This window comes from Dermacentor silvarum, chromosome 5 (genome assembly GCF_013339745.2).
Source record: "Dermacentor silvarum isolate Dsil-2018 chromosome 5, BIME_Dsil_1.4, whole genome shotgun sequence".
Taxonomy (NCBI): domain Eukaryota; kingdom Metazoa; phylum Arthropoda; class Arachnida; order Ixodida; family Ixodidae; genus Dermacentor; species Dermacentor silvarum.
Genome location: NC_051158.1, coordinates 144,558,832 through 144,574,859, shown reverse-complemented (window position 1 = coordinate 144,574,859; position 16,028 = coordinate 144,558,832). Strand labels below are relative to the sequence as shown.

The 16,028-nt window shown below is 50.5% G+C and overlaps 2 protein-coding genes across 2 annotated transcripts; one reads left to right on the top strand and one right to left on the bottom strand.

Annotated features, from left to right (window-relative positions):
• The first annotated feature begins 5,315 nt into the window (after window positions 1–5,315).
• LOC125945785 (uncharacterized) lies at window positions 5,316–6,739 on the top strand. Its single transcript, XM_049668076.1, has 2 exons — window positions 5,316–5,974; window positions 6,608–6,739. Exons 1-2 carry the CDS (start codon window positions 5,411–5,413, stop codon window positions 6,737–6,739), a joined length of 696 nt encoding a protein of 231 aa, XP_049524033.1. The 5' UTR covers window positions 5,316–5,410.
• A 3,293-nt stretch (window positions 6,740–10,032) lies between these two features.
• On the bottom strand, window positions 10,033–11,380 carry LOC125945784 (uncharacterized). The gene is made up of 5 exons (XM_049668075.1): window positions 11,091–11,380; window positions 10,932–11,031; window positions 10,498–10,567; window positions 10,360–10,416; window positions 10,033–10,217 (listed from the first exon to the last, which is right to left on the bottom strand). Exons 1-5 carry the CDS (start codon window positions 11,378–11,380, stop codon window positions 10,033–10,035), a joined length of 702 nt encoding a protein of 233 aa, XP_049524032.1.
• Between the last annotated feature and the right edge of the window lie 4,648 nt (window positions 11,381–16,028).

Below are 16,028 nucleotides of genomic sequence, written 5' to 3'. Positions count from 1 at the left end.
CGAGGATAGCACCAATGCCATGGCCGCTTGAGTCAGTGCGAAGTTCTGTTCTAGCAGCCGGGTCAAAATGAGCCAGCACAGGTGGTGTAGTGAGGGCAGAAATCAACGACGCAAAGGAAGACGCTTGGTCCGCACCCCAAGAAAAGGCCGCATCCATCTTGAGTAGGTCCATGAGGGGTCGAGCAATGTCCGCGAAGTTGAGAACAAAGCGGCGAAAGTAGGAGCAGAGCCCAAGAAAGCTGCGTACTTCTTGAGTGGACCATGGAACTGGGAACGCGCGGACGGCACGGACCTTGTCAGGGTCTGGTTGGGCACCAGTAGCGTCGACTAAGTGTCCAAGTAATTTGATCTGGCGGCGCCCAAAGGTACACTTAGACCAATTGAGCTGGAGGCCAGCCCGGTGAAAGATGTCGAGAATGGCCGACAGACGAGGTAGGTGGCTGTCAAAGCTGGGCGAGAAAACGATGACGTCGTCCAGATAACAAAGACAGGTCGACCATTTCAGACCGCGTAGAAGAGTGTCCATCATGCGCTCAAAAGTTGCAGGAGCATTACACAACCCAAAAAGCATAACCTTAAATTGGTAGAGGCCGTCGGGTGTGATGAATGCGGTCTTCTCGCGGTCGCGGTCATCGACGGCAATTTGCCAATATCCCGAGCGGAGATCTAGCGACGAGAAATATTTGGCACCATGGAGGCAGTCGAGCGCATCATCAATTCGTGTGAGAGGATACACATCCTTCTTCGTTACCCGATTGAGATGGCGATAATCGACGCAGAACCGCCAGCTGTTGTCCTTTTTCACAAGCACTACAGGGGATGCCCAAGGGCTAGAGGAAGGCTCTATAACATCTTTATCAAGCATTTTCTCTACCTCCTTTTGGATGACTTCGCACTCAGAGTGAGATACTCGGTAAGGGTGCTTGTGAAGGGGGCTGGCGTCTCCAGTGTCGATGCGGTGGGCCACTACATGTGTACGTCCTAGTGGACTGTTCGCAACATCAAATACGTCCAGGTACGAAAATAGGACACCACGGAGTGCTGCACTTTGGGAAGGTAGGAGGTCGGGGGATATCATTTTGTCCAGAAGTGCCTGGGTTAGCGCCGGTATGGCAGGTTGCGTCGCGGTCTCAGCGTCAGCAGCGAATGCAGAAACAATACATTCTTCCAAAGGTGACAGTTCGGCTAGTGAAATTCCTTGAGGAAGAACATGGGTCGAATTAGAAAAGTTGAGGACTGGAAGCAACGTTTTGTTGTTGGCAATAAGCACTACGGTATGGGGAAGTGCGATATTGCGCGAAAGGATCAGATCTGTGAGGGGAGTGACCACATATTCACCATCAGGGACTGGGGGAAACGGTGACATAAGGACGTAGGTAGCAGCCTGCGCGGGTAGTCGTAGAAACTCCAGGGAACGTAGGCGAGCGTTACTTGATGCGGTGTCATCAGGACACAATGGCAGTTCGAGCCGCAAAATGCCAGAAGAACAATCGATGAGGGCAGAGTGGGCGCTCAACAAGTCAATGCCAAGAATGACCATGTGGGCAAGCGTCGAGAACGGCGAAGAGAACTGAAGTGTGGTGGCCGGCAACAGTAACGCGGGCAGTGCACATGCCAAGAACAGGTGTTCGGGTGCCGTCAGCTACTCGCACAGTAGGAGAGACGGCAGGTGTCAGCACTTTGCGTAGCCGGCGTCGGAGCGTAGAACTCATAACAGATATGTGGGCGCCAGTATCGATGAGAGCAGTAACGGGCACGCCGTCGACGAGAACACCGAGCAAATTGCATCTTGAAGTAGGGGTCGATAGAGGTGTTGCGGTCCTTGTCGTCAATGCAGCCTCACCTCCCGGAGCTGCACTGGCTAGTTTCCCGGGTGGTGTCCAGAGGAAGCCGGAGAAGGAGAGCGACGGCGTTGAGGGGAGCGCGACTGGCGACTCTGAGGTGACGGCGATCGGCTGGACCAGTGTCCTTGTGCAGCAATATCGGCGTAGGTCGATTCTGAGCGCGAAGAAAGACGGTGAGGATCACGGGCCGGGAGTTGGTCGTCAAGAAAAGATGTGCTGTAGTACGGGCCACGATCTTGGCGGTGGTCACCGGGGAAACTTGGTCGGTAATTCCGACGATTGCGGCAGTGGCGTGAAATGTGGCCGACGCGAGAGCAAGAAAAACAGATTTGTCGATCGTCAGGCGTCCTCCAGTCAGAAGGGTTGCGGTAGCGGGGTGTGAACCGGGGAGCGGAAGCGGCAGCAGCAACAATTGGGGCGTTGTGGTGTTCAGTGGGAGGACCGGACGCGCACATGGGCGGAGGGGCGTAACTAGGCGCTTGTGGAAATACGACGCCCATATTGGCAACCTCCTGACGTACGACGGCCTGAATGAGAGAGATTGTCGCCAAATGGTCGTGAGCAGGTGCCTGATAAGCGGCTGGAGCCATGGCTTCGAGCTCCTGGCGAACAATCCTGGCCAAGTTGTTAGGCGGCGAGAACGGAGGGGGCGTCACGGGATCATCGCACGAGAATGTCGCAGCTGTATTCGGGAGTCTGTTAAAGCGCTGAGTAATCCGCCTGCTTTTGGCTTGTTCAAACCGCCGGCATTCAGTGATAATGGAGTCAACCGTGGTGCAGTTCTTACACATGCGGATGTTGAAGGCATCGTCAGCTATGCCTTTCAACACGTGGCCAACCTTGTCCGTCTCTGGCATGTCTTTGTCAATGGTACGGCACAAGGCTAGTACGTCTTGAATGTAGGCGACGTACGACTCCGTGGACGTCTGAGCTCTGGCCGCCAGCTCGTGCCGGGCTGTCATTTGGCGCGCGGCCGATCGGCCAAACAGTGCAGGCATCTTCTCCTTGCATAGGTCCCAACTTGTGAGTTCTTCTTCGTGCGTGTTAAACCACACCGGAGCCGTGCCCCGTAGGTAGAAAATGACGTTGGCAAGCATTAGAGTCTCATCCCACCTGTGGTGCTTGCTGACGCGCTCGTACAAGAGGAGCCAATCGTCGACGTCTTTGTTGTCCGTGCCGCAAAACGTGCCGGGGTCGAGGGGCTGCGAAAGGACCACGGTCGGCGGCGCCGAAGGCGCGGGCTGCGATGACTGCGTACTGTCTTCGGCCATGGAGGCGGGAGAATTAAAGGTGGCGTCCGCTCCGAAGATCCAGGGCCGGCTGGAATAGAGCCCGCAACCTCCACCAAAAAGATGTTACGGGGAGTATTTAATTAACCATGAACGGCTAGCGCATGCCTAGTCAAGACTGCACAGAGCGCACAGGTTCCAGCTGGTTTTCAGTCCGACAAGAGAGCCTCTGACCCAGCCCCACTACAATGTCTTTGTCTTTGCAATTGCTCGTGACAATATACATTGGCAATTTCTAAATTATTTGTACTTGGTGTGATAATGGAAGATTAGCGCTTGTAGCACATGAGTACACAAATTAGCAAATAATGTTTATTAAATCAGCCATATTCTGGTTACGGAATGAAGCTTCACATGAGGCAATCATGCATCAGCCAGTCATGTATAAATAAATGTTAAACATCATGCTTAATATTCTCCAACAAGAAATGATTGTATCAAACAGTAGAAAAGTATTAAACAGGATATATTAGTTGGTTCAAATTAGAATAAAGTGTGTACATTTGACCTGCAAAATTGTAATTTATGCAAGACATCACCTTTAGCTTTCATAAAAGTGAGAATAGTGTTCACGGTTAACCACAAGGAACAGGGACTCCATTGTCTGAGCATCTTGACCATAAGTGCAGGAGATGGCTGTGCTGGAATTCTGCTTCCTGCATTAGCAAAATAACAACAGAATCATGAGAGTTGACTCTACATTTCATTACGATCCTATACACTGCGGGGAATTTGATAAGGCAACAAGCTTCTGAAAACAACACTCCTAAATATTGTGACCGAACACCAGGCACAGCTTAATTGGGCATGACAAATGAAAGGTAGGCAAAATTTCCAGTTTTCAAATTTAGAAACCGCGATCACTAAGTCATCGTGAATACAAAATGGCATAGAAGCAAAAATGAATATATAGTAGCCTTTTCACTATGGAAAAATAAGAGCATAAAATGTAAAGACTGTACCAACCGACATCTCTCAGCAATGGGCATTTTTTCAGCAGCATGTATTTGAGCGCAATATAAAACTCACAATATAAAATCTGCAATGCAGCTGTGCATTACACTTCAGAAGCACTGCAGCAGAAGACTTTATGGGAGAAGACAAAATAAGACTGCTGTGCTCAAGGCATGAGAAAATAATTGTTTTGAATGCAACATTTATACACTCCGAGACGAAGAGCACTATTGTACAGAGAGAGTGCACAACAGACAAAAATGAAGAAACCCCCAACTGCATTCTCACCTGTCCTGCATTACAGTAGAAAAGCAGTACTTGCATCTAGCCCAACAATGTCCAACTCTCCACTGCAGTCTATAAGGGCATTTCTGTATACTTAATTATTTTTATTTATTGTATATTTCTTTACTGACTGAGTAAGAATCAGTGTTTCAGCACATTTCCCTCAAAAATATAGAATGCCCTGTCAACTATTTTTTGCCCTTGTTCCAATGTGTTAGCTTGGCATTACGCTGACAAGTACTATTCCCTTATTTATACTTACAAGCCTTCCTGATGCTCCGAATTTCTACTTCGTGCTCTGAACAGTGACGTACGTCCTTCTACTCAGTTTATGTTGGCTTCCTACAATTTATGTGGTCCTTGATATTGTAGCTGCTCAACTAGAGCCTAAAATTTCCTGCTGTCTCCTAAAAGCACAATCTTTATTGAATAACATATTGACACGTATACATGTTTATCTTTCACCGGTGGCCGCTTTCCACCGGCTAACAAATGTTAAACGTTATCGCTCGGCGCAGGACGCGCCTGTGTCGGAGGTTTCTAGAACGTTATCGATGCTTCTTTCCGTTGCCTGTTTTCACAGACGCTTATGTTATCTGATTGTGTGACCGACGCGAATTGTCTAGAACTTTCTGGAAGACACGTGGGCATCAGGGATTAATCTAGAACCTTCGATGACTCAGGTATAAAAGCCGACGCGTTTCGCCGCTGATCAGGGGTGCGATCTTGTACGCGTTCCAAAATGGAACGGAGGCGTTCCGTTCCATCGAGCCGCACACGATTGGTCAATTTGAATCTTGACGAACGCCATGACGTCAATTGTGAGGTGAACCGTGACGTCTTACTGCTGTCAATCATTCCGTGTCGTCTGCTAACGGACGAACGCAATGGAACGGTTGCCGAGTCCGTCCGTTTAGATAGATCGGATAAGAACGGCTACCAGACGACTTGGATTGGATTAAAACGTAAGCGCTTGGGACAGTTATCCTCTTCTGTATCCGGTTCAATCCAAATCGGCAGTCCCAACAGTTGGAGAAAATGGCGTTTCCTTTCTCTGCCGTGTGTTTTCGTGTCGCCTGTGCGGCTGCTGCAGTCGCGCAGAGACGACGACCCGAGGTAGATGATGCATTTGAAGAGCTGACGGAGGAAGAGTTCCGGCAGTATTTTCGTCTGTCCAAACGAACAGTGCGTACCTTGTGCGACGAGCTTGACCCCATCATTGGATGCCAGCGAGCCAGTGGCCTTTCCACTGAAAGGAACGTGTTGTGCGCGCTGCGATTCTTCGGCACCGGAAGCTTCCAGAGGAGCGTTGGTCGCGCGGAGCAAATTGGCATGGCGCAGTCGACCGTGAGCAACACCATCCACGAGGTGACGGAGGCCATCATTTCCGTGTCTGCCCGGAAAAAGTTGGTGGACTTCTCATTGACACCGGCTGCCAAGAATGAGGCAAAGGCGGCGTTTGCGCGACGCGGTGCCATTCCAGGCGTGCTAGCGTGCGTCGACGGCACGCTGATCGCCATTATGAAGCCAGAGGGACTCAGCCCGGCCGACACGGCGAGCTTCATGTCGAGGAAGGGTTATTACGCCCTAAACGTCATGGTCGTAAGTACCATTGGAAGGTTTACTTGAAACTGTAGCTGCCAATTTTACTCGCCCTTTTATTGTTCAGTTTAATGTCCAAGCTTGCATAACTAGTAATGTAACGGTTAAAAGAGGATACGCGGGGAGCTGTGTACGAGCTCGTTGAAGTCTGAGATGTCAGCGGTAATGATGAGTGCCATGTGTTTGTGTACATGAGCCGTTTGCCGTTCCAAAATTGTGTTTTCGTTCTGGCGTGCATACACAATGGAGTTGTGAATTTTGGAGGTATTAAGGAAAATGGGCAGCAGTCGTAGCAGAAATCGATACAGGAAGATACGATGGAAGCATTTTGAACACGGAAGTATTTGCACCCATTGCACCTGCTGGCTTTGGCGTGCATGGGTGTTGTTGCGCAATATTGTGCCTCAAGTTTTCATTTAGCTATCAATCAGTGCAAATCATAGGCGTGAACACAACGAGGGCGGGGGGCGCATTGCCCCCCCCCCTAAATTGCAAAACCCTGTCCTCGCCTATGACTAAAACAGTGTAGCGGCTTGTACCAGCGTACATGCATGTATTGTTTTCTGCATATGAATGGCAAAAAGGGATTTCGAGCATATCTGCAGCGCTATTTTATATTGGTCCCCATTGCAGGTGTGCAACGCAGAACTTCGCATTCTTGTTGTTGATCCCCGGTTCGTGCCACGACTCTTGGGTGTGGCAGCACAATCCACTGCGCGCACGCCTAGTCGCACAACTGCAGCCTGGCGAGTATCTGCTTGGTAAGTATTCGTAATGCGTACCCCTAAGTAGGGCAGAGCACTCAGCTGTCATTTTTCTGTCACAGGAGACTCGGGATATCCCCTCGAGCCGTGGCTGCTTGTACCTGTACCTGGCAGTCATGCCGGCACCACCTCCGAAGGCCGCTACTACCGGGAGCACGCATCCATGCGCAATGTTGTGGAGAGATGTATCGGGGTATTGAAAAGCAAGTTCCGCTGCTTGCAGCACTTTCGGACACTGCTATACAGCCCCGATAGAGCAGCGCGAATCATTTACGCATGCGTTGCTCTCCATAACATTGCCTTGGACGCGGGCGACTGGTCATTGGACGATAATGGTGGGGAAGTGCCACCAGCTGAGGAGCCAGAGGAGCCTGGAGACAGCCACGTGCTGGCACCGCACGACGTGTTCCTCAGAGGAAGGCAGCAGCGCAGCGCCGTTGTCAACCTTTTCTGAAGGACACTGGAACAGTGAGTTTTCATAATACATAATTTATTGATACAAATTGCAGTGCCCCTAGGCTATCACATGGCAGTGTTTGTACAGTGGAAAATATATTAAAGAATTTGTATACACATCAAGTGCACCTCCATACAGATGGCCAGTCTTCCTAATCCACAGATCCGACAGATTATGATAATTTAAACACTAACGAAGTAAAATTATACAAAGAATCCTTTAAAAAGAATGCAACAGCCGCGGACTCCGAAACATTTGTACCCTCTTCACTGTGCAGGAGTCTCCAAGGCTGCCACTTATTAACAGTGGTACTCGTGAAGTTGTCGTAAGGCCATGCGTTATGCCCCTTTATCTGTGAAGAACTGCATTTGCTGCTGCTCCCAAGCTAGCGTTATGTGCAATATGCACATCACAAAATGCTTCTTTCCTCGTCAAACATTATAAATACGATGCTACAGTTGTAAAGGCGATTATTAGGCACCAGCCTTTTGGACCGCCCATTAGTTCAAGGCCCGAGCTCTCAGCACGAGCGGTGTTTCTTGAGGACAGCTTAGGAGGGATCGACCCACTAGAAAGGGCTGGAGAACATGACTCACTATGACATTCGTATCCTTAGCTACACAGCAGCTTGTATGTGTTGTGTGCATCCTATGATATGCAACTTGCTGTACATGTAGATGCAGCAGTTGTTACTTTCTACTCATGTGGTTGTTTTGCCATAGTTTGTGGTTACAGTAATGGGGAATTGGCACAAAGTACTTCTTTACTAGTGCAACATGAAGTGGCAACATGAAACATGGTAGCAACGTTAAAGTGCAGCCTTTTCTTTAAATATCATATGAAATGGAAACATCGCTTGACTCATCATAGTCATGATAGACTTGATGGAAGCAGTACATATGATCGGCACTCTGCGCACATGGTCACCTGGTCACCATCAGAAAAAGGTTCGCACAATTTTCATAAAACACACCAGAATGATCGCAACCGCCACATCCTGTGCATTCGTACGCTCGGTGTACATTGGTAGGAACGAGGCAATATGATTGCTAGCCACCTCTTGTGCTAGGTGTATCAAAACTTCTGTGCAAGCATGAATACGCAGACAAGGCAAGCAAGTAAAGCGTAATGAATGCAGATTCAAACACACAAAAATATACCGCTGTGTGTTGTGACATTACATTCGTCACATCATGTCCAGATAGGTAGACGTAAATTAATGTAAAAACACAAAAAATACAAAGGTCAACTTTATCACACGCTATGACTAGTACATCACGAACCTTGTAGTACAACACACTACACGTAGCAAAGCATGTGAGAACATGCTTTGCTACCACCCAATTAGCACCACCCAATTTGTTTTCACCACGGCACATAAAACTTGCAGTTACATTTAAGTGACCTTGGAAGAAAGTATGACTTTGACAGGTACGTCCATTCCCTTCTCAGTGTAAAGAGTAACTGGCTAGAAGCATTCATTTCTCGACAGCAATTGTAATGCGATGCTAAACAACAGGTGAATCATAATTGTAGAAAGGTGAGTGCACTTGCCAGCTGTGATGAAACATAAATCACATACAACATGAATAATTGGCTCTGCCATCTCACAGCACCCAGAACGTGTCACACTTGAAACTTATTCTTGCAATCACTCACTTGGAACGAAAACTAGAGGAAAACAGTCACCGGCGTGGTGAAATGATGATGGCCATATTCATTTGTGAAACTATGCAACCTGAAGAGTGACTAGTTTGGTGCTCTGAAAAAAGACCACATTGTAGTTGTTGCACTTTAGCCTCACTGTGCCGAAATGAAAATATCACAGTGCAAACACTATGCGGAAACGCTTCATAATGAGTGCAGTAAGATACAACACATAGTGAAGCAATATAAATATCACAGTACAAAACCCATACACAGAAATCTACAAGTACTTGTAATGATTCCAGTGTGAATGACTAGGCGCCTTCGAAATATGTAAATAAAAAAAGCACGCTGGCGTTGCAGCTGGATAAGCATAAATACAAAGAAGCAAATACTACAGAACAAAAATGGACGCACGCATTTCGCCTTCCATCCAAAAAGTGCTCCTGTATCACTCGTACAAGGCAACAAGGAAACTTAAACACTAAAACTCAAAGTGAAGCAACAATTCATGCCTCAAATGAAACTTCTAAAACTCAAACAATAAATAAATAAAATAAACTGAACTCATAAAACACAATAAATGAATAAAGTGAAATTGAAAAAGTGAAAATAAACAATAAATTAATTCATCCTTTGTTGTTGCAGGTGCCCAGCTATGTCGCCTGCCATAGAGCGCACCTGCACCAGGATACCCTCCTGCGCCGCTGCCGTCCTCTCAGCCGCGACAGCCATCCTTTCTGTCGTCACAGCCGTCCTCTCTGCCGCGACAGCGATGCGGGTGGTTTGTTCTTCAATCCTCTGCAGCGCCTGGAATGAATAATCGTGGTGGAACTGTTTGCATGAGTTGCTGATTACTCGCAACCAGCTCATGGCTGGAAGCTGCTGTTGTCAAGAATTGCAACGTGCACAACAATTCCCTCCCTGTTGAAGAGTCACTGGCCTGATGGCATCCTTTGGCACTGTCAAGCTCGTGTACAAGCTATGCCCTCTTCGTTTGGACAAAGACCTACTGGAACTACTCTTCTGTCATCTACTCAAATGCATCTCTTACCACCAAACAGCCCTTTTCAGGGCTAACCAACCTTTTGCCCGGCGGTTGATCGATGGCAAGATACGATACCGAACCCTCAATACAACGCATATTTCTTGTTTACATCCCGAGTTGGTTTGTTTTTCAGATTCATGATTCACTTATGATAACCGAGTACAAAGAATATTTGTCTTTCGTGTAAAATGACACCAAACGATCTACCAACCTGGAGCATCTCGTCGTCCTGTTCAAGGCTGCGGGCGCACTGCGACGACATGGTTGTGAGGGTGTCCACCCGTCGCGGTCGCTGTCGGCGTGGTGGCCGTACAGGACGCTGCAACACTGAAAGCATGCATCATTTTCTACCAGTTGTACTGCATTTGATGGTATGCATAAAAGTTGCTATGGCCATGTTATTATTGGGCTAGTTCAATAAAATACGAGAGTTTATTTTCTCTTAACAGCTTGAGGATCAATAACTTACCAGGTGCAGCGGCCACCCTTTCTGAGTCCGATGCACCGCGTGGTGGATCCTCTGCCGCTGTAGAGTAAACACATTAAAAGTTTACGAACTGCACACACATTTGGCGATCATTCAAACACTCATTCTTCTGATGCTTACGTGTCGCCGTGCTCCTCACATCCGCAGCCTCGACGACGACCTCCATTGCAGCAGTGGGAACGTCGGCCTGCTGGAAAGTGTCATAACCGTGTCCCTTCACTATGTGGCTATTCGTTACACTGGCTATGTTACAAGTTTCGTACTACACATCTGTGGAAATAATCTGCAATTATTGAGTGCTTAATGGTTCCATGCATTACCATCCTCCTGCACTTGCCTGAATGCATTTCATTTCACTTAATCCCCCTTTTCCCGAAAGCGCCGCCAACTGAGATTCTAGTTGATTAATCTACCTGCTTTTCCATTCTCTCCTACGCTATTTTCCTGTTCACCAACAGTGTCGCGTTTCGCTAAAGGTACCACTTGCAGATAATGGCAAACTCTAAGTTGGCACCGTTCAGGAACCCATGATATTACGGCGGCAGTGTGCTTACCTCTTGGTAGGGGAGGTCGGCGACGCCACGCAGGCGGACCATACCCGTCAAGTTCAGTACTCGGCCGTGGAAGCCGGGTGCGCGGCCCCCTCCAGTGCTTCTGAAAATACACACCAATTCCGAAGGACAAATCGCCCAGACCATTTGACGGTCACTCACCTTTGCACTTGGGCAATTGCGATGGCGTCGCGGCGGGCCTCGTAGACCTGTTTGCGCCACCACTCCTGCCATTGGTCCGCTGCTTTTACCATGGGCCCTTGCTCGTTTAGAACGTCGGCCAGCTGCTGCCACAGCCGTCGCCGGTCGCCAGCGGTGAAACCCGGCCCCAGCTCGCTGGATCTTGAAGCCAGCTGGGGATGCTGCTCCATAAACGAGAGCACAGTCTCCCGGTGGCCCTCGGAAACACGCGGTCCCTTAACAGGTGCGCACGCTGCGACGTTCTCCGCCATGGCTCTCCCATAGAATGAAGAACGGCTCTCCGCACGCAACAGGGCCGGTATTTTGTAGCGATGACTTTAAAGTAATAGTGCCTTTTCGCGCTTATCGCGCTTTGTCAGTGGTCAGAGCGACGGTCCGCTCGCGTTATCAACGGGATCAGCCGGCCGTGAGCGGTGGATGATAAGACTATTCCAAAATAAGTCATAAGACATCGCTACAAAATCGCGGCCCTGCTCGAATTAACCAGCCGCTTCAAAAGCCGCGCCCTTTGCTTGAAACGGAGTAGTGGCTAGCGCAACCGCTAAACGTTTCGCAAAACTGCGACACCATCTAGCGCCATTTCAAGACATTAACCGCAATAATATGTTTAAGTCGTTCCGCATTCCAAACTGAATCTTTGAAAACTAACACCAACATATTTCGCTACTCAGTCATAATAGTCAAATATTTCTCAACATGTTCGAAACGCGTCTAAGTATGTTATACGGTCCCTAAGCAGACGTCAAAAGCGTGACGCAGACGTCCACTTCGCTCATTGGCTCTTTGCTTCCTCTCGTCCTCGCGAACATGGCGGACCGCCTATTTCGTGACGTAAAGAACGAACCGCCTACGTTCCATTTTGGAACGCGTACAAGATCGCGCCCCAGATTTTCGACGATCGCCGACTGTGTTCGCCGCTATCGTTGTGCTTTGAGTGTAGCTTGCTTTTGTGGGCACAGGTTCGCCCAATAAACAACCAGTTTCGTCATACAGTTTTGCGTCTGTTTTCTTTACCGTCACTACTACGTGACATCTGGTGAAGGTGCTAGTGCGTTCATGCAGCGAACGCCCCCGCAAAGCCGCGACCCAAGCCCGAAACCGGAGGACGAGACCAACGTCGCCAAGGACCAGCGAGCTAGCCGTAGGCAGCAAGGACTTGTGCCGGAGTTCGGAGTTCTTCCCGAAAAGACCACTGCAATCAAAGCCAAGTCAACGACCAGAATGGCAGCACCAGCGTCCCCCATCCTGCTGCAGCAACCTCGGGAGCCACCGACTTTTCGTGGATCATCGGCTGAAGACCCTGAAACCTGGCTGGAGACATATGAGAGGACCGCGACGTTCAACAAATGGAGCGACGACGACAAGCTGCGCCATGTTTATTTCTCGCTTGAAGACGGCGCCAGAACCTGGTTCGAGAATAGGGAGCGTGCACTATATAACAACTTGGGACCTCTTCCGAGCCGCATTCCTGGACACCTTCACGAGCGTCGTCCGTAAAGAAAGAGCTGCAACCTTGTTGGAAAACCGTGTACAGCTCCCGAATGAGAGCATCGGTATGTACACTGAAGAAATGACTCGATTATTCCGGCACGCCGACGCCGCTATGCCAGAAGACAAGAAAGTTCGCTTGCTCATGCGGGGAGTTAAGCAGGAGCCATTCGCCGGACTGGTGCGGAATCCACCAACGACAGTCCAAGACTTTCTCTCGGAGGCTACGACGATCGAGAAAGCACTGGACATGCGCAACCGGCAATACAATCGCCGTTCGACGCCACATTACGCCGAAGTCCAAGGACTCTCCCACGAACAGACACCATCAGGGCGATAGTACGCGAAGAGCTGCAGAAGTTGCTACCGTCGTCACAGCCTCAAGTTGCTTCCATCGCCGATATCGTGCGGGAGGAAATCCAGCAATCGCTAGGACTTCCCGAATCGCCCCAACCCGAGCCGGAAGCGCTGACCTACGCCGCCGTCGCCCGTCGTCAAGGCCCCCCTCCGCGCTCGCGCCAGGGCCCCGTAACGCCGCAGTTCCGACGTCCACCACCGCCGCCGCCAGCACGCCCGCCCGTCGCCCAGCGCAGCTACCAGAGGAAGACGGACATTTGGCGCGCCCCCGACCACCGCCCGCTCTGCTATCACTGCGGGGAAGCCGGCCATGTCTACCGCCGATGCCCATACCGCGAGATGGGCCTACGAGGGTTCGCCGTCAACGCGCCGCGTCCAGTGCGGGGTGAACTACCGCGCGACATTGCCGACTACCTTGCCGGAGCCCAGTGGCTACCCCGACGACCCTCACGCTCGCCGTCACCAGGCCGCTACATCTCGCCGCATCGTCGTCAGTACACCGGTCCACCTGGGGCCGATCTCCCAGCCCTTACCGGGGAAACTAAAGGCAGCAACCGATGGAGGTGCGGTTGCTGTAAGACGTAATGCCGAAGATCCTCCGCCGACGACGACGACGATTCGCGAATCATTACGACGAGATATCAGCACGCCGCCTAGCAACAGCCTTGACAGCACTTCACCGCCGCAAGAAGACCGGCCGGCGCGACGTAGCAGCAGCGAGCAAGCCGACGCAGCCGTGATCCGACGCCTCGACTTAACCGTAATGCTAGACGACGATCTACCGACTTAGACGTGCTCATCGATGGTCATAACGTCACCGCTCTCGTCGACACTGGCGCCGATTATTCCGTCTTCAGTGGCGCGTTCGCCGCCAAGTTAAAGAAGGTGAAGACGGCCTGGCAAGGACCTGATATCCGGACAGCTGGAGGCCACCTAATAACGCCGGCTGGAATCTGCACAGCCCGAGTCACGGTAAACAACCGCACTTACCCGGCGTGCTTCATAATCCTGCAGCACTGCTCCAGGGATGTCATCCTAGGCATGGACTTTCTAAACCAATACGGTGCAGTCATCGACTTAAGATCCAAGTCGATAACGCTTTCAACGCACAACGCGCGACCACCGGATACAAGCATAAGTTATCATGCGTTGAATGTGCTTGAAGAACAAGTCACCATTCCGCCTCGCTCCAGCGTAATGATTTCCGTCGGTACCGAAGTGCCTGCAGACATGGAGGGCATCATCGAGGGCGATCATCACCTACTGCTCGACCGTGAAATTTGCATCGATAGAGGCATAGCTGAGCTACGTGCAGGGAAAGCAAGGGTGATGCTCACGAACTTCAGCCCTGAATACAAGCACATTAACAAAGGCACCACGGTGCCTTTTGCCTTCACGGATTCCAGTGCACCTGCGACGACGACTATAATACCTGAGCCAACTTTCGACGTCAATGAGAACCTTCCCAGGCATAAGAAAGAACAACTAAAAGCTCTGGTCCTGCAATACAAGGACTGCTTCTCGTCGTCGTCAAAAGTTCGACAAACCCCTGTCGCCAAGCACCGCATCATCACCGACGAAAATGTCCGCCCACTCCGTCAGAGCCCGTACCGAGTTTCGGCGCGCGAACGTGAAGCCATAAGGCACCAAGTCGACGAAATGCTACGTGACGACATCATCCAGCCGTCCAAGAGTCCGTGGGCGTCCCCCGTGGTGTTAGTGAAGAAGAAGGATGGAACGCTACGTTTCTGCGTCGATTATCGTCGCCTCAACAAGATTACGAAGAAGGACGTATACCCCCTCCCACGGATTGACGACGCCTTGGATCGACTCTACAACGCAAAGTATTTTTCGTCGATGGACCTCAAAACCGGCTACTGGCAAATCGAAGTCGACGAGAGGGACCGGGAGAAGACTGCCTTTATAACACCAGACGGACTGTTCCAGTTCAAGGTCATGCCGTTTGGTCTTTGCTCGGCACCTGCGACTTTCCAACTCGTCATGGATACAGCACTGGCAGGCTTGAAATGGCAGACTTGCCTCGTCTATTTGGACGACGTCGTTGTGTTTGCCTCAAGCTTCGAGGAACACCTCCGGCGCCTTGAAACAGTTCTTCAAGCAATCAAAACCTCCGGACTCACGTTAAAGCCAGAAAAGTGCCGCTTCGCATATGAGGAGCTCTTGTTTTTGGGCCACGTAATCAACAAGTCTGGAGTGCGCCACGACCCTCAGAAAACTGCGGCCATCTCCAACTTTCCCTCGCCCGCTGACAAGAAGGCAGTGCGTAGATTTCTTGGACTGTGCGCCTATTACAGGCGCTTCGTCAAGAATTTTTCACGGATCGCTGAGCCACTGACGTATCTCACGAAGGCCGACGTCGAGTTCAAGTGGGAGACGCCGCAAGTCGAAGCATTTGAAGAAGTGAAGCGACGCCTGCAATCGCCGCCAATACTTGCGCATTTCGACGAAAACGCCGATACCGAAGTCCACACCGACGCAAGCAGCGTAGGACTCGGCGCCGTTCTTGTGCAGAGGACTGACGGACTAGAAAGGGTTGTAAGTTACGCTAGCCGGTCGCTATCGAAGGCGGAATCAAATTATTCCACAACAGAAAAGGAGTGCCTCGACATCATCTGGGCTACATCAAAGTTTCGCCCCTACCTCTATGGCAGGCCCTTTAAAGTTGTGAGCGACCACCACGCCTTGTGTTGGCTAGCTAACTTGAAGGATCCTTCAGGTCGCCTCGCACGATGGAGTCTGAGACTTCAAGCAATCGACATCACCGTCGTTTACAAGTCCGGGCGAAAGCACTGACACCGACTGCTTGTCTCGCGCCCCCGTCGAACCGCCGCCACAGGACGACCCGGATGACGACACTTTCTTGGGACCCATCAGTGCCGATGAATTCGCCGAACAACAGCGAGCCGACCCGGAACTAAGGAGCCTTGTAGACTACCTAGAAGGCAAGACCGTCATTGTGCCGAAGGAGTTCAGGCGAGGATTGGCGTCGTTTTTCTTGCAAAACGACATTCTTCTAAAGAAGAACTTCTCGCC